Source organism: Cryptomeria japonica, chromosome 10, assembly GCF_030272615.1.
Source record: "Cryptomeria japonica chromosome 10, Sugi_1.0, whole genome shotgun sequence".
NCBI lineage: Eukaryota > Viridiplantae > Streptophyta > Pinopsida > Cupressales > Cupressaceae > Cryptomeria > Cryptomeria japonica.
This window is the reverse complement of record NC_081414.1, coordinates 324,828,006-324,850,285: the sequence shown is the minus strand read 5'-3', so window position 1 is coordinate 324,850,285 and position 22,280 is coordinate 324,828,006. Positions and strand designations below refer to the sequence as shown.

The following is a 22,280-nucleotide window of genomic DNA, read 5'->3' as shown; positions in this document are numbered from 1 at the left end:
ATCTTCAATGGATTGATCACGCCTTCCTTCATTCATGTCAAACTTGAAACGCGCTTTACCTTGGCCAGAAACTTGTCTTGAGGGAAAATCGCTCTGGCCCCTTGGAGAGGGACAGGAGCTTCCTTTTAAAAATCTCTCTAGTCCCTGGGTGAGGGACAGGAGCGCCTATTGCAACTTGGGTTGATTTTCTCCTTCGTAAGCCACTCAAGTTATATTCAACGAATAAAATATACCTCTCTTGACCTCCTCAAATCGCAAAATCACTTAAATTTTGTGAGGACAATGCAAATTAGGAACTCAAGCTCCGGTCCTTCAGTGAGGGATAGGAGCGCCCTTTGTAAATCCAAGCTTATCTGTCCTTTGTTAGGCTTCCGAACTATCTCAACGGGCTAAAAATGCCCTCTTTCATTCGTTTCAATCACAAAACTTGCTTCGTCCTTGTAAGAAAATTGCACCTTTTAGAAAATCGCTTTGGACCTTCAGCAAGGGACAGGAGCGCCCTTTTGCAACTTGGTATATTTCCTTGCTTGTCGACTACTCAAATTATATTCAATGGACAAAACATGCCCTCCTTGATCTCTTCCAATCATAAAATTGTCTTGATCCTGCAAGGACAGTGCAAATTTGAAAATCAAGCTCCGGTCCATCAGTGAGGGACAGGAGCGCCTTTTGTCCTCAAGGTCAAATCTTTACAATTTTCATCTCAAATTTCCTTTACTGGGGAAGATACCATCATTTTGCAAGCTATGAACAAGAGCCCAAATCCAAAAAATGTCCAGGAAAGTGTGTTTGAAGAAAATCGCTCTGGTCCCTGGGTGGGGGACAGGAGCGATTTTGTCTTGCTAAGCCCAGAGTTCAACCTTTCATTGCCAACGACCAAGTTTGGATACTCCTTTATGCTCATTTCATCCTTCATTGCGTCCTTGATGCTTCAGTTCGATCAAATGAGGCCCAAAACGATCTAAGTGAGCCATTTCGCCTTGGTCCTTCAGTGAAGGACAGGAGCGATTTGGTCTTAAACTTTAAAAACTTGTCATTTTCGAGTCTTCAAAATCTTCAAAATCTTCAATTTACGTCCAATTGCATCCCTTGGCGGCCCTGCACAAAACAATTAAAACAAGTCAATAACCAAGATGCACCAAATATCATTTTCGCCCTGGTCCTTGAGAGAGGGACAGGAGCGATTTTGCCCTTATAAGCCAAAATATAAAAAATTTAGGTCTTCAGATCACTCCATCATGCAGGGTTAGGTCGTCTTCAAGGCCAGGAATTGGTTACCTTGCTTCCAAAAATTTGGTTAAAGTTTGCCCAGACAAAATGTATAATTTAATCATTAAAATGCTAACACTTAGACCTAACTTGAATTTGCCCTCAAAATCCTGACTGGATCCATCCCGAGACATTCCTAACTTCCTGGCAGGCTCATCCTATTTCAAAATTGCGATCTCCGTGAGGATGCTTAATAATCTTTCAAAATTTGACTAGACTTCGGCTTGAAAATATCAAAAGGAAACTCCTAAGGCTTAACCCTAGTCCAGACGACTCACTCACTTACTCTAAACCCTAAAAGCAGAGAGAAGAACAGGCAAAACAAAAGCAAAAAGAGGGGGTCCCCATTTTAATGGGGCGATGTGTGAAATGGTCACAACATGTCCCTAATGGGGTTCAAGGGCAAAGCCCCATTGGATTGAGGAGCAACAACTTGTGGGGTTTTTGGGAGTAGAGGCCTTAATGGGGTCGAGGGGTGAAGGCCCTAGTAGGGTTGAGGAGTAGTGCTCCTCATGGAGGTTCAAAGGCAAAGCCCGGATAGGGTTGAGGAGCAGCAACCCTTGGGATGGTTTGAAATTAGAGCCCTTAGTGGGGTCGAGAGGTGTAGCCTTCATTCCCAAGCCCCAATTAGAGCCTTTGAGACCACATGAACCCTGATGGTACATTCTCAAAAAAATTGATGTGAGAAGTGATATAAATGACTTTTTTTTGAAGTGGACCATCTTATTTCAATAGTCGCCATGTTTCGCAGTTGGACTTGTGAGTTATTGGGTGGCTCGCTGCCCTTAATTGACTTGTAAGTACTTGTGGGCCATGCAAGTAATTAGCTATTTTTTGACCCATGATAATTGTCACCATACAACCAAAGCTAGGTTCATGAGAGAATGAGGGTGGAACCTTTGACTTCCCACTCTCATGGTGTAGGTGTTGCCCCAAGTGTGCTATTAATGGATATACCTTTAAGGAGTGCTGAAAACCTTAAATAAGTGTTGTTGTCACTACTTGTGGTTCCTTATTGCATTAGAAGCAATGTGTTGTTGTTTCTATCTTAATGCTGAAAGCCTATTACACCACCATTGACCATGACATCACCCAATCCTACTATTAAATGTTTCTCCATTGATAGGATTTACCATTACCACCATTCCTCTTGTGTTGTATAATGACTTGCCAAGCCATTTGCTAGACCTGCTAAGTTTACCATGGTAAACTCTAGGGGCTAGACCTTTGTCTTTCAATTTTGTGACCAAATTGAAAAATCTCATTAAGTGCAAAAAGTGATCCTAGCAATTTTTTGTGAGAAGGGTGATGGTGAAACCTAACTGCTAGAAATTGAACTATGATCATAATAACTATACAAGTAAAGTGATGTTCATGAGAGGGTGAGGGTGGAACCTGGGCCCTCCCACCCTCATGGTGTGGGTGGTACCCCAAGTGTGCTATTGTGGGGATATACATGCTATAAGGGCATAAATTGATTCGAGTTGAACGAAAAATGAGGTAAACATGCCTAGAATATATAATGGACATTCACCACACCTAACCATTTGCTTCATGTTTTGGTCTCATCTAACATATACAAGTTATTAGCTTCATAATCATTACAAGCTAGGTCCATAGGGAGATACACTAAACCTTGATCCCAAGGATACCACAATTTAGTAACTCATTAGGGTGCAAAACCACTAACCTAAGGATTACCTCCATTGGACAACATTGTGCTTACAATATATGCCATTAGTCTCTCCAAGACTTCCCTAGAGTTCCTTATACTTGTATTGCTATGATTTTGGTACTACTATTGGTCTAGGTATCTCTCAAATGCATTTTAGATTCTCTAGGTATTCCATAAATTGAGCTCGAGATGTACCACAACAAGACTTGGGGTACCTATGATTTATTATACATTAAAGGTGAAATGCATTTTGATTTGCAATTTTTTCGGGTTTAGTTTGTCATTTTTTCATTGTTTTCCATCTATGTTATCAGATTGGGTTTGGGTTTGAGAACCTGATTCGCCAGTTCGACAAAATTTTGAAAATGGGTTTTGGGTTCGTTAGTATATATACATAATATACACACACACACACTAATATTTATATATGTTATATATATATCTATATATAGATATACAATTACATATTAAATATAAATGTACATAATACTATTTTATATATGTACACACAATATTATGTATATTTATATTTAATAATGTATAAATTAATATTAAATATGCCTTTTATGTTAAATATGCTGAGATAAAGAAATACTAATATAATAGTCTGAAAAGGAAAGTAGTGTTGAGTGTATGGAAATAAAAATAAAAGAATATATTTTATGAGTGTGAGTGTGCATGTGAAGATCAATCATACACAAGAAAATATACGAATATGTATATGCAGATATAAAAGAGATTTATGAAGACTCCATGTACAGATTTGTTAATATTCTGATTATATTTGTGAAGACTTTATGAAGCAGAGTTTAGTAGACTTATGAAGCATTTAGATTTATAAGAGTTTATAATCAGTTATTGTGACAGATTCATGATCAGCATTGTAACAGTTTGAAAAAGGAAATTTGAGAAGAATATAATCCATCATTAGTTGGTACAGCAACATTGTAAACGTGGAAAATCAGATATATGTGAAGTGGGTTGGTGCTCACAAAATTCAGAAGTGGGAGTTGGTGCTCACAAAGTTCAGATTTGGGAGTTGGTGCTTCCAGTGGGTTGGTGCTCACAAAGCAGAATTAGGAGGTTGGTGCTTCCAGTGGGTTGGTGCTCACAAACATTGTAAAAGAAATATACAATATACAATATTCATTTTAGTGGTTTTCTCTCTCATTGGGTTTCCACTCAAATTCTTTTGTTATTGTATTTATGTGCATAATTGTCTTGGATAACTTAATTCTATCATATTAAATTGAAAAGTTTCATTATACTGATTCACCCCCCCCCAACTCTCTCAGTATAATCGTGTGCTCTTCAATTGGTATCAGAGCCGGTTCCTTCAGAGATAGCCTTACAGCTTGAAGTTAGATCCCCAAAAGAGCACAATGGTGGATAACTATGCAGTTAGAAATCCAATCTTCGATGGGACAAATTATGCATTTTGGAGTATTAAAATGAAAGCCTATCTGAACGCACTTGGTTATGATGTTTGGCAGTCCGTGGTGGATGGGTACACACCTCCGTCAACTCCTCCCACCGATACGGCAGGAAAGAGGAAAAGTGAGAATAATGCTAAAGTAGAACATGCCCTTCTATGCAGTCTGGCAGATTCCAAATTTACGAAGGTTATGCATTGCAAATCAGCCAAAGAGATATGGAACAAATTAAAAGGTATCTATGAAGGGGATGAAAAAGTAAGAGAAGCCAAGCTTCAATCACTTAGAATGAAATATGAAAGTCTTAAAATGAAGGAAGATGAAGACATCGCTGTGTACTTCTTGCGTGTGGATGAAATTGTGAACGCAGTCACAGCATTGGGAGAAGGAGTTGAAGACACACTCCTTGTTCGGAAATTGCTAAGAACTTTGACAATGAAATTTAATCCTAAGGTATCAGCCATAGAAGAAATGAAGGATTTGAAAACATTGACAAAAGATGAATTGTTTGGAATTCTCACAGCCTATGAAATGAGAAGAGAAGACAAACCCTCTCAAAAGGAAGCAGCTTTCAAAATATCGAAGAAAGACAAAAACAAAACCCATGCACCAAAGGAGAGCTCAAGTAGTGAATCAGATGAGGCTGAAGCTTATTTCATGAGGAAATTCAAAAAGGGCAAAGGCAAATTTCCATTTAAATGTTTCAATTGTGGTAAGGTAGGGCACTATGCTTCAAAGTGTCCTCAAAATGAAAGCAATAGTAGTGAAGAGGAAAAGAAGAACTATCCAAAGAAAAAAGGAAAGAAATACTTCAAGAAAAACTACTTAAAGCATAAGAAAAGCTTCTACTCTAAACAAATCTTTAGTTCATCAGAAGAAAGCTCTGAAGATATGGCCAGCAGTGAAGGAGAAGAAATTCTTTTCATGGCAATGAAAGTTGAGGATGATGAAGATGAAAAAGAAGAAGAACAAGAGGCTATGGGTGATGAAGAAGAAGAAGATGTAGATCTAGAAGAAGAGTTACATTATGCTTATGAACAAAATGAAAAGCTAAAAGGAAGGGTTTCAAAATATAAGACAAAATTACAAGAGTCAAGCAAGCTCATTGAAGACCTAAAAATACAATTAGAGGAAGCAAAGAAGAATGAGGAAGAGATAAATGATCAGCTTAAAAGTAAAAAGGAAGGATGCAATAAATTAGAATCAGAAATCGTCTCCTTAAAACAAGACTTGGAGAAACTTCAGAAATTTGAAGACAATACCAAGAAAATGGATAAACTTCTCAAAACACAAAGACCTACTTTCATTAAATCAGGTCTAGGACGTAAAGAAGATCAAATAGCCAAGGCTACTAGTTCAAAACCCTTGGATGAGTCATGGAAGATAGTAGAAAATAGAAGAAGGAAGAATGATACTCATAAATCTCATCCTCCCACTAATGTGTTGAAAACATCCCACCTAAAGAAACCACATGTAACTAATAATCATTATTCATTCCAAGGATATTGTTTTTCATGTTATAAGTTTGGTCACAAAGCAATACATTGTAGGAGTCATACTAGAAATATTTCTAATTTTACTCCAAAGAACCACAATTCATTTTGTGATATGCTATAAGTGTCACAACTTTGGACACATAGCCAGATTTTGCAGAACTATCTTTCCTAGTTTACCAAGAAAGGAAGATGTACCCATCAAAAGGGAGGAAACGTCTAGAATGACTTGGAAGAAAAAACAGCAAGAAGATAAAGAATCCCTATTTGTTCAAATAGCTCTTCATGCAAAGAACAAGAAGGATAGGTGGTATGTAGACAATGGATGTTCAAGGCATATGACAGGGGACAAAAACAAGTTCATCTCCTTTGAACCAGCAGATGAAGGAACAGTAAGATTTGGTGATAACACAAAAAGAGAAATAAAAGGTAAAGGAACACTTAGCCTAGATTATGGAAAGACTAAAACTGAAAATGTGCTATATGTTAAAGGATTAAAAGAAAATCTGTTAAGTGTTAGTCAACTTTGTGACCAAGGACATAGTGTAACATTTTTGTCTAAGGGATGTGAGATTAAGAGGATGGAAGAATTATTGCAAATGCTCATAGAACGGCAAATAACTTGTACATTCTAAATGAAATAAATGAAGAAACATGCAATTTTGTTCAAGAAGATGAAAATTGGCTATGGCACAAAAGACTAGGTCACCTTAACTTTGACAATCTTGTCAAAATCAGCAAAAAGGAAGCAATTAGGGATATGCCTAGGATTACAAAACCATCCAATGTCATTTGCAAGCAATGTCAATTTGGAAAACAAACTCGAGTGAGCTTTAAATCCAAAGAATACTCTTCATCAAAACCTCTAGAGCTTATACATACAGACTTATGTGGACCAACCAGAACAAAAAGTTTGCAAGGTGAAAGATATTTTATGCTACTTATAGATGATTATTCCAGGATGACTTGTGTTGCCTTCCTAAAAGAAAAATCTGAGGCTCTTGCAAAGTTTAAAGCTTTCAAAGAGTTAGTTGAAAATGAGATGGATGCCAAAATTAAGTGTCTTAGATCAGACCGAGGAGGAGAATTCACTTCAAATGAGTTTGAAGATTTCTGCACAGAACATGGAATAAGAAGACAACTTTCAGCAGCAAGAACTCCACAACAAAATGGAGTTGTTGAAAGAAAGAACAGGACAGTTCAGGAAATGGCAAGGGCTATGCTAAATGAATCAAAGATTGCTGACACTTTTTTGAAAGAAGCTGTTCACACAGCCGTGTACATATTGAACAGGGCATAAATAAGGGTAAATAATGACAAGACACCATATGAACTTTGGAAAGGAAGGACTGCAACTGTTGATTATTTCAGGATCTTTGGTAGCACTTGCTACATTAGAAGAGATGAAGAGGACTTGGGAAAATTTGATGCCAGGTCAGATGAGGGAATCTTTCTTGGATATTCCACTAGAAGCAAAGCTTATAAATGCTACAATAAAAGACTTCACAAGATAGTTGAAAGTGCTAATGTGAAGATAGATGAAGGAAGACAATTTGAGAAATCCATGGAAGATCATCATAAGGAGAAAGGTGAGGAGGAAGAATTAAAAGAAGAAAGTGAAAATGAGGAACAAGACAGTTTTGAAACTCCATCAAAAACACCATCAAAGACACCTTTAAAAACACCATCAAAAAATCCATCAAAATTTGTTCAGAAAAATCATCCAGAAGGCTTGGTTATTGGAGAGTTGGATACAAACATTCAGACAAGGAGAAGATTAGCTACCACCACAGAACATGCTCATTTTTGCCTACTTTCAAAGATAGAACCAAAGAATTTTGATGAAGCTAGTGAAGACAAGTATTGGGTAAACGCTATGAATGAGGAGTTGGACCAAATTGAAAGAAATCACACGTGGGAGCTTGTTCCAAGACCCTCAAACAAAAATGTCATTGGAACCAAGTGGGTTTATCGCAACAAAATGAATGAGGATGGTGAAATTAAAAGGAATAAGGCAAGGCTTGTATGTAAAGGCTATGCACAAGTGGAAGGAGTCAATTTTGAAGAAACCTTTGCCCCAGTTGCCAGGTTGGAAGCCATCAGAATGTTTTTAGTGCTTGCAAGTCATAAGAATTTCAAAGTCTACCAAATGGATGTGAAATCAACTTTTCTAAATGGTGATTTAGAAGAGGAAGTGTATATTGAACAACCTGAAGGATTTATCTTGTCAGAAGAGGAAGATTATGTATGCAGATTGAAAAAGGCACTCTATGGCCTCAAACAAGCCCCCAGAGCATGGTACTCCAGATTAGACAACTACCTACAAACACAAGGGTTTAAAAGAGGAGCAGCAGATAGTAATCTGTATTTCAAGTGTGAAGGTAATCATTTGTTGATTGTAGTGGTTTATGTAGATGATATCATATTTGGTGGTAGTAAGAATAAAATGTGTGAAGAATTTGCTTCTGACATGCAAAAAGAATTTGAGATGTCTATGCTTGGAGAACTTTCTTTCTTCTTTGGATTGCAGATTTCACAAACAGATGAAGGGATATTTCTTTCACAAACTAAGTACGTTAGGGAGATGTTGAAGAAATTTAGAATGGAAGATTGCCATCCTGTCAGTACTCCTATGGTCACTGGTTGCAAACTTAGCAAAAATGATGAATCCCTTGATGCAAATCAGACTCTATATAGATCCATGATTGGAAGTCTCTTATATGTGACAGCCACCAGGCCAGATATAATGCAAGCAGTTAGTGTAGCAGCACGGTATCAAGCAGGACCAAAGGAAACACACGTACAGGCAGTTAAAAGAATCTTCAAGTATTTGAAGGGTACAATGGATTTTGGATTGTGGTATCCAAAATGTGATGATTTCACTTTGAGAGCATACACAGATGCTGATTGGGCTGGTGACAAGGATGATAGCAAAAGCACTAGTGGAGGAGCCTTTTTCCTTGGCAACAACCTTGTATCTTGGTTGAGCCAAAAACAGGCTTCAATATCTCTATCCACTGCAGAGGCAGAGTACATTGCAGCAGCAGCATGTTGTACGCAAGTTTTGTGGATGAAACAAACCTTGCAAGATGTTAAGATTGAGTATGATCACCCTATCTCTATCTATTGTGATAATACAAGTGCGATCAGTATGTCAAAGAATCCAGTGACACATTCCAGGACAAAACACATACCTATCAAAATTCATTTCTTAAGGGAAAAGGTTCTTGAGCAGCAAGTAAAGTTGGAATATTTTCCAACAAAGGAGCAGTTAGCAGATATCTTTACAAAGCCTCTTCCAAAAGAGACTTTTGCATACCTAAGGGAGAAATTGGGAGTAATATCACTCTCATCTTCTCAGTAAGTGCTTCATATGAAGCATACATTAAAAATGGGCAGGTTACAAACAATAGAATATCGTTTGCCATTGATGTCAAAGGGGGAGAAATTGGAGACAGGGGGAGTATTGGATTGAGGGGGACTTGAAAGGTTGCCATCAATGACAAAGGGGGAGATTGATGGGAATATTGTCATTGATGCCAAAATAGTGATACTCAGAAATACATGTATACAGTAAATAGCCAGCAGTGATCAGAGTATATTGACTGAGAATATAAAGTAAATAAGAACAAAATGAATTGACAGTATACTCCAGGTTATATATATGACTGTGTATATGTTCTTTGAAGACAATTAATCCCTATACTAGATTGTTGAAAGACAGCGATCAAAGGTTGAAAGCACAGCGATCCATATTTAAGGCATATAAGACAAAACTTGTCTAATTCAAAAAGCTGAGAAATTTTGTCAAAAAGCTGGAAAAATTGGTCTTATTCAAAAACTTGGAGTAATATTAATATAACAAAAAAAGAGAGGCAAAAATCAGAAATAGTGAAAATTATTTTTGTCTTATTTAAAGACTATAGCCAGCCGTCACTTTTGTAAAGAAAAAGGCAAGACATATAAGACAAAATTTTTGTCTTATTCAAAAAACAAGTCAGCAACTTTAATTTGTCTTACTCTAAAGACAAAAAGCTGCACTTAGGATTGAAAAAGGAAAGGTAATTATGAGAATACGTGGATTAGTCAATGCCACAACTTATGAAAAGAGTACATCAACGGTTTGATTCTTAATCACCACGGGTTGATTTAAGACGCGTCTCTTTGATGATCAAAAGATATGTCCCATTATATGAAGTAATCTATTTTCAAGTGGTGCGATTTAAGGTTGTAACTACTTGAAGCGAGACGTCTTTCTTTATAGAAGTGTGAAGATATATATAATACTTTTGTTTGGCAATAAAAAGTAAGTTAAGAGTGCTGCGTACAGGTGTGTTATTCAGAAAATATAATCAGACACAAGTGTCGCTGGGTATTGTGAAATGTAAAAAATAAAAGATGATCTTTATGTGGAGAGTGTATGCTGCAGTAAGTGTGGAAGTGTACGCTGAATAAATAATTCTGGAAATAATTTTCAGACTGAGAGTATTTGTAATGGAATAATATGTGTATATTATGTGGTACATGTGAATGTTGAGATAAAGAAATACTAATATAATAATCTGAAAAGGAAAGTAGTGTTGAGTGTATGGAAATAAAAATAAAAGAATATATTTTATGAGTGTGAGTGTGTGTGTGAAGATCAATCATACACAAGAAAATATACGAATATGTATATGCAGATATAAAAGAGATTTATGAAGACTCCATGTACAGATTTGTGAATATTCTATGAGTATATTTTTGAAGACTTTATGAAGCAGAGTTTAGCAGACTTATGAAGCATTTAGATTTATAAGAGTTTATAATCAGTTATTGTGACAGATTCATGATCAGCATTGTAACAGTTTGAAAAAGGAAATTTGAGAAGAATATAATCCATCATCAGTTGGTACAGCAACATTGTAAAGGTGGAAAATCAGATATATGTGAAGTGGGTTGGTGCTCACAAAATTCAGAAGTGGGAGTTGGTGCTTCCAGTGGGTTGGTGCTCACAAAGTTTAGATTTGGGAGTTGGTGCTTCTAGTGGGTTGGTGCTCACAAAGCAGAATTAGGAGGTTGGTGCTTCCAGTGGGTTGGTGCACACAAACATTGTAAAAGAAATATACAATATACAATATTCATTTTAGTGGTTTTCTCCCTCATTGGGTTTCCACTCAAATTCTTTTGTTATTGTATTTATGTGCATAATTGTCTTGGATAACTTAATTCTATCATATTAAATTGAAAAGTTTCATTATACTGATTCACCCCCCCCAACTCTCAGTATAATCGTGTGCTCTTCAATAAACATTTCATTTTATATTAACATTCAATAAACATTTCATAACACTGAATTAAGATAAATAAATATTCATCTGAGTGCTTCAATCTCTTCGCCCGTTTGACTGAAACAGTAAACAGGAAATGCACGTAGTGGAAGTAGGTGAAGGAGTTGGAGTTAGAGGTGGACCTCGAGCGAACCCAAGGACGTCCCGAATACGAATCTGTACCCAAATCGTATTTAGGTGATACAGGGGCCTATACAGCCGAACCTGGTAACTTAGTTTTCCATCTATTTTCTTTCTATTGTTGCACACGTTTTCATTTTATTTGTTAACTACTTTGCATTTTACTCTAAAAGGTGGTTCCATTGTAGAGTCTTATAGTGAAGTTATTGTTCTTTGAAGGATGGGGGAGATCTATTTTCAGTTTTGAATAGGGGATGGCTGAACTTCATTTCAAATAGGGCTTTCCAAACAGAGTTGTCAAAGGTTGTGGAAAGGTTCAAGGTTTTGGCATTAGTTGCTGTATCATGGATCATGTTTAGAGTACAAGGTTCTAATTAATGCCTAAGCATAGTTACTGGGCTAGGCTACAAGGTATTAAGGATAAGTAGTGATTCAAGTCAAGGTTCCCCTGCCTACTCTGAAGTACTCTTATATTTTAGTTTAAGATGAATAAATGGAAAGATCATAAGGTGTATAATGATTTGCTTATGATCTCCACCAGGGGGAGTAATTTGCATATATGTGTAGCAAATGGGAAATCCTTGTGCAACATCATAAGGTGTAGAATGATTTACTTATGATCTTCACCTGGGGGAGTAATTTGCAGATATGTAGCAAATGGAAAATCCTTGTGCAACACACTTTAGTAAACAATATAAATTCATTGCCATATAAAACAGGCTACCACAAAGTAGTGAAAGCTTTTACAGCCTAATTTTTATTATCTGTAGGTTAGTTAGTCCACAAGTTAATGACTATCTAGATTCTCTCATTTACTCTTGTTTCTTCTCCCCGCATAAAGGTTTTGTAGTATACTTTTTCTCTTTCCATGGGTTCCTTCCAAACATTTTATAAATAACATTATTGTAATGTCCCCTTCCTAGCCAGCTTTGGTATTAGTCTATCATCAAATACTTGTAGACTAACGGGATGGATAGAGGATCCATGATTGAGTTGGTTTTCTCTTGTTTCAGACAACTTACTAGAACGGAATAGGAGGCATCAATTACTATTTTTTAATATTTTAAGTCGTTGAGTTAAAACAATATTTCAGCTTAAGTAATACTCTCCCAAAAGTGCACTATTATGAGTAGAGAGAGTGAGTTGAGCGTCTTTCTAGGAGAGAGAAATAGAAGGTATTAGTGAGAGATTAAAGGTAAAGTAAAGGCAAGTTAATATCATTTGGTCAGCTCTTGAAAAGGTAACCCTAATTAGGGCGTAAGGGTAGAAGAGGCTATAAAGGCAAATTGTGTCTTTTTCTAGGGTTATGTTATGTTGATTATTTCTCTCTGGTCTTCTAAGGAGCTTGCTGAACCTGAGGGTTTAGAACCACTTTGTGAAGACGAAAACCTTCATTAAGATTCATTCCTGCAGAAGTGAGAGATCTTCCAAGGGTGTGTAAGGAATTCCTTCTTCAAGGGTTTTATTTGGGCAACAAGAAATTAGCTTTTTGGAGCTTCATTGCTGGTTTTTCTTAGTGCGCAGCCTGCTTGTCTAGGTGCACCCTTCTTGGCATCATTTGGGAGTTGAAGGAGTCTTCTCTACTGCTGATCAATGTTAGTATACTCAGTTTCTTCACGTACAGCAGATTGGAGTTGGTATTTGGTTGATTTCAGGGGGTTAGAGGGCACCAACAGCACGAAATCTGATTTGCATTAGGCCGTACAACTCCTACCAAGATGTGTTGATGCTAGGCCGAGTCACCTAGAGTTTTTATCACTCTTTTGCAGTTCTTGAGTGCCTAAATCAGACTTACCTGTTGAGAGGAATTTCGAGTTGGAAAGGGTAGATTTGAGAGATCTGCAAATAGTTTTCGGAGTGACCTATGTGGTTGCCAACTTGGTGTTTTCTGAGTATCCTATTTGGCTGCTAGCTTGGTGATTCAGACCTACATGACAGCTGTTTGGAACCTTCTTCCATCAAGTTTCAGAGGCCATTATTGAGCATGCTTCAATCTGATTTGTAAGACCTATTTCTGAACTAGGTCATTCTCTTTTGCAGCAAATCTTGTAACCTTAAACTATAATGAATTCTGAAATTTAAGTTCTCAGATTGCATAGTTTTCGATGCTATTTTCAGAACCATCACTTATTGCAAGAATATTGTTGTTTATTATTATCAACCCAAAAACATTGCAAACATAAAACACCAAACCTTCTGCAACTCCTGTCTAGTTTTGAAAGATAAAATCAATCAAACAAATAATAATACAGGGAACAAGCAGGCTATTTTCAGTTCTACAGTTGTTTAGTGTTCCAGACTAGGGTGGGACATTACAATTATGCATTTCTAAATTGCAACTGTGATCTGTGTCTGACATTCTTCAATTTTTATTATAATTGTATTGTAAGCTTCAACTATTCCGATGCTGTATTTATTAGCATTTGATTCAAGTTGCATTTGCTGCAGATAGTCATTATAACAGAATGTGCATCATTCAATCCAGTTTATTATGGTATTGTTGTGACGTATTCACACATCGCCCCATTGTAAATGGGGACCCCTACTTTTTGCTTTCTGGGGTTTGTTTTTCTAGGTCTTTTAGGGTTTTGTCTATTAGCCTTTGCATGTTGAGTGTTGCTAGAGGGATCACTAAGATAGCAGGCTCTGTTTTAGCTAAAGGGTGAGTTAGTGGATGCTCCGGGTTAGGCTCATCTTTGAAAGTCTTCCTTAGGACAAAGTTTTGCTCTTGTTGCTAATTGTGTCTTGTTTGAGTTTCAGGGGGTCAATGAAGCTTGGTGAGTGAATATCATCTTTGAAGATCTGAGTTAGGTCAAATTGGTGAGTGATGAAGTCTGGAATGTCATCCTGATCTTGAAATTTGACTGTCTAGAAAATTGAAGAATCCTCCAAAAACTAGATTTTGCATTATAACTCCTGGATGTCCGAAACCACTCTCAAACATCCTGACAGTATATATGGAATATAACTTAAAGTATAAGAATTTCTTATACTTAAATGTTATATTCCATATATGAATCCTGACGGAGAGACCAAAATGTCAAATTTCGCTCCTGACCCTTCCAAAGGGTCCAGAGCGAATTTCAATTTCGCTCTCGACCCTTCCAAAGGGTCGAGAGCGAAATTCACTTTTCCTCGATTTTGATCTTTGATATGGCCAAGTTTTGGATTTTTGAGGCATGGTTGAGGAGGCTTTTATGCATATTTGCCTTTGAGAAGAGGTTTGAGGCGATGGAGTGGTAGAAATCAAACCAAAAGGAGAATTTCGCTCCTGACCCTTCCAAAGGGTCCAGAGCGAAATTCCAAGAAGACACCCATTTCTTCCTTGTTTGGACCAAGATCTTAGTCCCTTGGGCGTATTTGGAAGTAAATCAACATGTTTTTGCCTTAGGAAGTGAATGAGGGCGAAGGGAACGAAGAATCAAGCCTAAATCTTGAATTTCGCTCCTGACCCTTCCAAAGGGTCCAGAGCGAAATTCTTGCAAACACCTATTTTTCCCTTGGAGAAGGTCAAATCCTTGGTTTTTATGGTGTAGATGGAAGTGAGATGATGTGTCCTTGCCTTTTGAGGTGGTTTGGAGTTGAAGGAATGAAGAGTCAAGCCTAGAACAAGAATTTCACTCCTGACCCTTCCAAAGGGTCCAGAGTGAAATTCCCAAAATCTCTCTTTTCCTTCCATTTTGTGTCAAGCCAAGTGTGGATCAGGGTGGATTGAACTTGGAGAGACCCTTAGACATGCATTTGAATGGCTTGTGGCTACCAATGATCAAAATTTTGAGCTAGAACAAAGATTTCGCTCCTGACCCTTCCAAAGGGTCTAGAGCGAAAACCTAAATAGGTCCTGTCCCTGGCCATGATTCTTAGCGAAATTCTCCTTTCTAGCCATTTTGAGGGTCAAGCAAGTTTTGTCATTTTGAGAGAGGGATTCAAAAATGGAAGTCCAGGTATGAAAAGTGAAAAGAGTAGACTTAGGTGAAGGAAAACAAGCAAGTCAAGAATTTCGCTCCTGACCCTTCCAAAGGGTCCAGAGCGAAATTCTTAATTTCACTTAATTTGCTCATGATAAAGGTCAAGAGATGGGTTCCCAGGCCTTGGTGGAGAGAAGACTAGTGTATGCTTTCCTTGGAAGACATTTTGGAGTGGAGAAGTGATAGAACTTGAGCCTAAACAAGAATTTCGCTCCTGACCCTTCCAGAGGGTCCAGAGCGAAATCCTTAAAGACTCCATCTTGCGCCAATTTTACCTCAAACTTGGTATTGGTTGAGATTAAAGGGATCCTTAGGCATGCATCTAAGCAAGCATGGTCACAAAGTGAGAAGAATTTAGGCCAGGAATGCAAATTTCGCTCTTGACCCTTCCAAAGGGTCGAGAGCAAAATTCTTATAGGGCCTGTCCTTGGGGAGAATCTTGAGCAAACTTCATTTTAATGTCTTCTTGTTGATGATTCAAGGTTGGAAATGCTATGTTAGAATGAATTCATTATGTGTCCTTAATCACCTTTTGGTTGGTTTTGCAGATGGAAGAAGATCAGGGCAAGGACGACCTCTTCCAGTCCATCATCATCTAGGACATTCCAAAGGCATAAAGGTGGACTCAAGGTGTTTTGAAGCGTTGGAAGACTACAGGTGTTCAAGAAGTTGCCAACCATCTCCAAAACCTTCATTTCGCCACATTAAGGAACCACAAGATGACAAAGAAAGGCTTTGCTAGCACTTCAAGGCGAAATATGCTACCGGAGGAAGAAGACTTGACCATAAGGAAGCCTCATCAAGCACAGGGAAGTCAAGGAAGTACATCATTCATCACATCAGAAACATAGGAGGATCAATCAAGTCACAAGCGTTAGACAAGGTGGCATCCCAGTCATCATTCCTCCAGTCGGATTGGTCCACCTCAGCATGACCAGATTCAGTGTACCTAACTCAACATTGATGGCACAAACTTCGGTGTACCTACCCCTGCTTCCTATTGGTCCTCACTCCTGCAATGTAATTTTCATTGGCTAAGGAAGTTTGTTATAACAAACCCTAATTAGGGTTTCTATCTTGTAATCCTAGCCATTGATTCTAAGTCAATCAGAGCCGTCGGTTTGTAAAGGGTTCTCTATATAAAGCCCTGGCTCCTCATTTGTAAGGGTTAACAAAGAATAGTTAATAGTGAATAGTCAAAGAGTAGGAAATAGCTGAGTAGAGTAGAAAGAGAAGGCAAAGATTGTTACCAAGATATTGTTGTAAAAGACTTGTAAACTTAATTGAAGAAATGGTGAATTCTATGGGTCGATTCAACAATTTGCATGGTCTCTATACTTCTCAAATTTGATTTCATGTTATTAGGTGAACGGAAGAAATTTGTATGATCAAAGGCGAAATTCGTATATCCATACTACTAGTGGTTTGTTGATTGCAGACTTGCCTCGCGTAGTCAACTGGAATCATTCAGTTTAAGCTTAACTTCAATTATCGCTTCTTCATTGATATGCATCAACCTGACGGTGTCCATGCTTGTAGCGGTGATCTAAACATCATAAAGCTTTCCTTAGAAGATCGCAATAATCTTGTGGAGATGATTCTAGGATGTCAAAGCAAGACTTAGTTCGAATTCCATCAAAGGTCATTCATTGCTCTTACGTTCTTAGTGTTAGAAATAGATCCCGTTCCAACCCTTATCCTTTTTCCTTTTTTCAAAATCAAGGGCCAGTGAAATTCCACGTTCCAGTAATATCCAAAGCAAATCAGACGCTTAGGTCATCGAGTGTAAGTCCCTCTGTGATTCCAGCAAAATCACATTATACCGCGAGAAGCTTATCCACACGTAGAGACCCTACATACAAAACCTTGGAGTTACTCCGATTGATCCTTCGGCAAGATCTTCAGCAGTCGGGAAACTTTGTTCAAGAGAGGATAAGATACCTTGGTATTTTATTCTGTGTTTGCATGTGCATGAAAAACACATCAACAGGTATCTAGTTAAAATATTTTGCATCCCAATTTTTATAGGGTGGCATGATAGTTGCTTGAAACAAAATGTGATTTTGCCTTTATATGAATAATGACATCTTGCCTTTAAATAATAGATTTGGAAAGATGATTAAAAGACATTCTCATATATACATTATTGCTGGCTAGATCCAAGAGTAAGATTCTGATATCTGCTAATAGGATAACATGAGTAGTATTATAAGTTGATAACATTCTTCTGAGTTGCTGCCATGCAAATATTCTCACACGTCTCTGAGTAGTTTACTTCTGGTGCATGACTGTTTTTAGTATTTCTTTTATATAAGTGAATTGTATGTTGCAGGACTCTCTAGAAAAGAAAAATGTTTCATGCCGGGACTTATATGTTCGTCTGAAAGAGTCATTGTGCTTGTGGAGAAACAAATTTCCGTTAAATGCAAGGTAAATTCTAGTTTTGAACTTGATTCTCATAAGAAGCATTTGCTTGTGATTTTAAGTCTTTCCGATTTCCTTTTTAGTAGTCTTTTCTACCATCTTATGTAAAAACAATACTGTATGCATATCTGGTGTTGCAGGGTTGCATTCTCAAAAATGGCAGATGAGGTAACCTCGCTACTTATGTCAGAGAACAGAGGAGACATGCAGACTCAATCCTTGCAAATAAGTTGTTTTGACACAATAATTGATGCCCCAGTACCAGAGGACCTTCGCCTCTGCCGTCTCCAAGATGCTGTTTCAGTTTTCACTTCATGGCTTTCAGAAGTGACATCGTAAAATCTTCAATGGTTAATAACTGTAATGCCTATAGAAGTGTGGAACAAAGCTTTTTAAACTCCTGATTGATTCCACCTCTATATCCCTTCATTTTATGAGATATTTGTGGAACTCATTTGTACAGTATGGTTATGAAGGGGCAAAACTTGATAATACATATTCTACTCAAGTTTGCACTCCTCTAGATAGGTTTGGAAGTTCAACCTTTCATGATTATTTTTCCTATTTGCTTCTGTTCTGATCGAAAAATAATATTCATTTCTTTAACAAGGTTCATTCTGGCAAGGTGCTGTGGGAAAAAACTTGTCTTAACCTAACCGGTTAGAATACTGATTTTTGACATGATAACTTTTATGTGAGCAACGCATTGAGAATATGTTTTAATCCTATAGTGAAGATTCAAATTCTCCTTTCTCAGATCATGTTGGAGCAAAAATTCAAATTCGATTCAGAGAACAGGTTAATTCTTTTCTAAGTACTCTTCTTGCATAGATGGCATAAATGATAATACTGTTAAAGCATACATTAAAGTGGAACATCATTTATTCTCCTACAGTTACTCTCTATCATCCTAACCGGTTAGAAAACTGATTTTTGACATGATAACTTATGTGTGAGCAACACATTGAGAATATGTTTTAATCCTATAGTGAAGATTCAAATTCTCCTTTCTCAGATCATGTTGGAGCAAAAATTCAAATTCGATTCAGAGAATAGGTTAATTCTTTTCTAAGTACTCTTCTTACATGGATGGCATAAATGATAATACTGTTAAAGCATACATTAAAATGGAACATCAATTATTCTCCTACAGTTACTCTATCATCCTGATGATGGATCACAGAGTGTAGTCTGAAACATTGATGGAAAATAATCCTACACAGTTGAATCCAGATATTATATACAATAAACATCATGGACTGGAAACCTGACGACTTTAAACATTTATTTCAACTTTAGTGATATTGAAGTAACTGAAGGGTGTTACGAATCACTTCCAATCCCGAATTCAACAGATTATACTGTGGATATGTATTGAGCAACTCTCAGAAAGATGTAGCTTTTGAGTTGAATTCTTGGGTTCTTGAATTACCATCTCTTCGAACTCTCAAATCATAGATCTTCCAAATTATTGAACGGCAATTCATTGCTCCATCAAGTTGTTTCACGACCCTTGAAAGGATATAATTCTCGAGATCAACAACTCTTGAACTATTTGGGCAACAATTCATATTGAGCTCACCTAATTTTTTAAATATCTTAAAATTTTTGCATGATATATGCATTCTTCAATTTTGTCAGCTTAAAAAGAAGCAAAAATAACATATGCTTCTCATACAAAGCCCTATATGTAGCATCCAATGTCTCCAATGTCTAGTGGTGAAGGCACAAAATAAGTATCCATCCCTAGTATATTCAAAACGATAATCTTCAACAAAAGCACCATTTAGGGGACCTCATCTTATACATAATCCTTAATGCAGGTTAACATCATTTGATTTTTTTGAGTTTTAGGAATATCAATGGCTCGAATTCTACAAGTTCAAGTTGAGTGACCCTTTTTCTTACAATAATGACATTCAATATTATTATTATTGCCTCCTATTTATGATATATTCTCATGTTGATAATCAACTTCTAAGTCTTGCATTTGTTCCTTTTTCTTTTGCTAAAAGGGTTGAAATCATATTCTCTTTTTCTTGAGAAGTTATTTGATTAAGTGTAAAACTAACATTATCGTATTTTGAAGGTTATAGCCATCATCTATTGGAGCCTTGACTTTTGTCAACTGTCAAATGAGAGACCTCAAATTATCTATGTGATTTGATATAGTGATTCTATTTTCCATTTTGAATCTAAATAATTGAAGTTTTAGGGAAAGCTTTGCATTAAATGCTTTTGCTCCAAATTTTTTTTTTCAAATTATCCCAAGTTTTCAATGATGATGTTGGGAGGTAAAATTTTGTTTCAAGAAAAGCATGTCTTTTTGGATTTTGAGGTATAAATGCAGGTTTGGTTTGTTTCCTTTGGTTACCTTAAACCCTAAACCCCAGAGCCTGTGTATTAAATTTTTTCTTTTGCCTCGTTATATTTTTAAGTTGATGCCTTGTCGGCGGTTCCTGGTTGTCTACGTTCTAACTTATGCCTTTTATAATGTTGTTTTGACCAGCCTCAAGTGTTAGCATGTTTGGCTTGCTTCGGCTTGCACCCTTGTGTTATCAGTCGTGCACGTTTGTCGAAATCTACTACCCAGATTCACACAAAACTGCATGATTAGTAAAAAGTGCTCACTAGTGTTAAGCCTGCAAGGCCGTGGTCAAAGTCATCAGTCTTTCAACCTGTGCATCTTCACCTTTGATCAATGGCCCAAATTTGAGCGCTGTTGCGCAGTTAGTATAAGATGCACGATAACCTTAGGACCACAAGCCTGCCTTGTTGATGTGGCACGATGGTCCACATTGGGAATAGATCAACACACATGGACTCGTAAAATGTTGCTAGATGTAAGAAACCTAGGTGGTGGGCCAGTCCATCCCACAGGGCTCATTCCAGTTAGAAGAATAAAAGAACAACCATATCAAAGGAAATCGATAGATAGAAATGCTCGCACGGTTGCGCGATTAGCTAGAACAACTCATATAAGCTAATTCCACAGCTTTGAAACCAACCAAACGGTTGACCCTAAATAGTGCACATGTTACCATGAGTTGGCGGGATATGCTTGGTGTGCTGTTACGCAACTAAAGAAAGGTGCTCAATTTAGGTAAGTCCGCAACTGCGTAAAGGTGGATCGTATGGTGACATGTCTTGTTTTTATCAATTGCCGTCTGAAATAATTAAATAGTTGTTGCTAGCACAACATTCAAATATGAATTATAACAACTACTTTGCACTAACCAAATAGTTACACGCCTGCAATTAATGAACCAATTCCACTGTTATAAGTTGAATTCTTGGTCAGAACTTTTCACTTTGTTGTTACTTTGCATATTGTGATAATCCTTGTATTCTCTACTATCTCTACAATAATTTTTCATGCATTAGGGTTTTATTAAGGGTGAATGTTGTGCTTACTCTAGTGCTCTCATGCTATTCTATCTTGTTTCATTTTGAATTTTGTTCATAATTCCGTTTAATTGAGTATTATTATACTAATTTCCGCTGCTTAGATTGAAAACTGTTGGTGAAAACCCTAAAAACAGAAATTGCCAAATCTTCTAGCCGTGGTAAGAGGAAGCTCTTAGATGAGATAATTTCTCAGCTTCATGGATCGACAAACACAAAAAGAGCTAATGCTGGTGCTAGGCTTGAAGAATTTTTGATCGATTATTCAACTACATGCAGAGATCCAATTACAGAGTCACCAGGTTTTAGCCTTTAGAGAAGATGTTATAACAAGAAGGAATGAGTTCCAATATGTAATATTTGGAATTTGAACTTAGGGAGGTTAATTGTCCCTATTGTTTTTGTGAATATTTATCTGATTACGACAATTGCAAACAATTACAAACCTGCTGTAAGGGAAATTGTTGCCAAGGATGGAGGAAGATTAGTTGCTCTCAATAAGCAAACAATTGAGGAGGTTTTTATGTTGAATGAAAGAGTAGACTAGCTTCTAAATGATGACGAACTAGATAAGAGAGATGAGAGAGCCCTTACACCAAGAGATCATGCACTTATAACAAGTCCAATGGGGGACTTTATAGAAGTAGAATCCTTGCTTTCATGCCAACACATTTGAAGAGAGATGAGAGAGCCCTTACCCCAAGAGATCATGCACCTTATAACATTGACTTGTTTGCTGGTTATTTCAAGGATACCTATTTTGCTCTTTGCCAAGTCTTTGATATTGTAGCTGAATTGTCCATCCCTAATTGGATGCTGGTTTTGTGTATGGACATTCAGAGCAGGGATCATAATACGCCTTTCAATTATGCAACTGTGCTAGCAGAAAGATTACACAAAGCACTCTATAGATTCAAAGATGGTCCTTCTCTACAATTAAGGTATTATTCAATCCTTAAGCAGATTTTACTTTTCAAGTGTCTCAGGGTTTGGCACCCAGACCTAAGGGTTGGACCAGTGGTAAAGGGTGAGGCCATCCCTATCCAAGATTTGACATATTTGGGGGATATGTATTCTAGACAATCAAATTATCTTGTGTTTGAAAACCATTTTGTTAGAAAGTTAATGGTTATTCTTCAAGGAGATCTGCCATGGGGCTTGAG

At 37.1% G+C, this 22,280-nt stretch overlaps 1 protein-coding gene across 1 annotated transcript in view; it reads left to right on the top strand.

Moving 5' to 3' along the window:
* LOC131076115 (nuclear pore complex protein NUP96) overlaps window positions 1-18,471 on the top strand; it is a 147,795-nt gene extending 129,324 nt beyond the window's left edge. Inside the window, exons 4-5 of the mRNA XM_058013165.2 lie at window positions 17,621-17,718; window positions 17,853-18,471. Coding sequence (XP_057869148.2) covers window positions 17,621-17,718; window positions 17,853-18,051 — 297 coding nt within the window. The 3' untranslated portion in view covers window positions 18,052-18,471. The remainder of the gene's footprint in view (window positions 1-17,620; window positions 17,719-17,852) is intronic.
* Window positions 18,472-22,280: the final 3,809 nt, after the last annotated feature.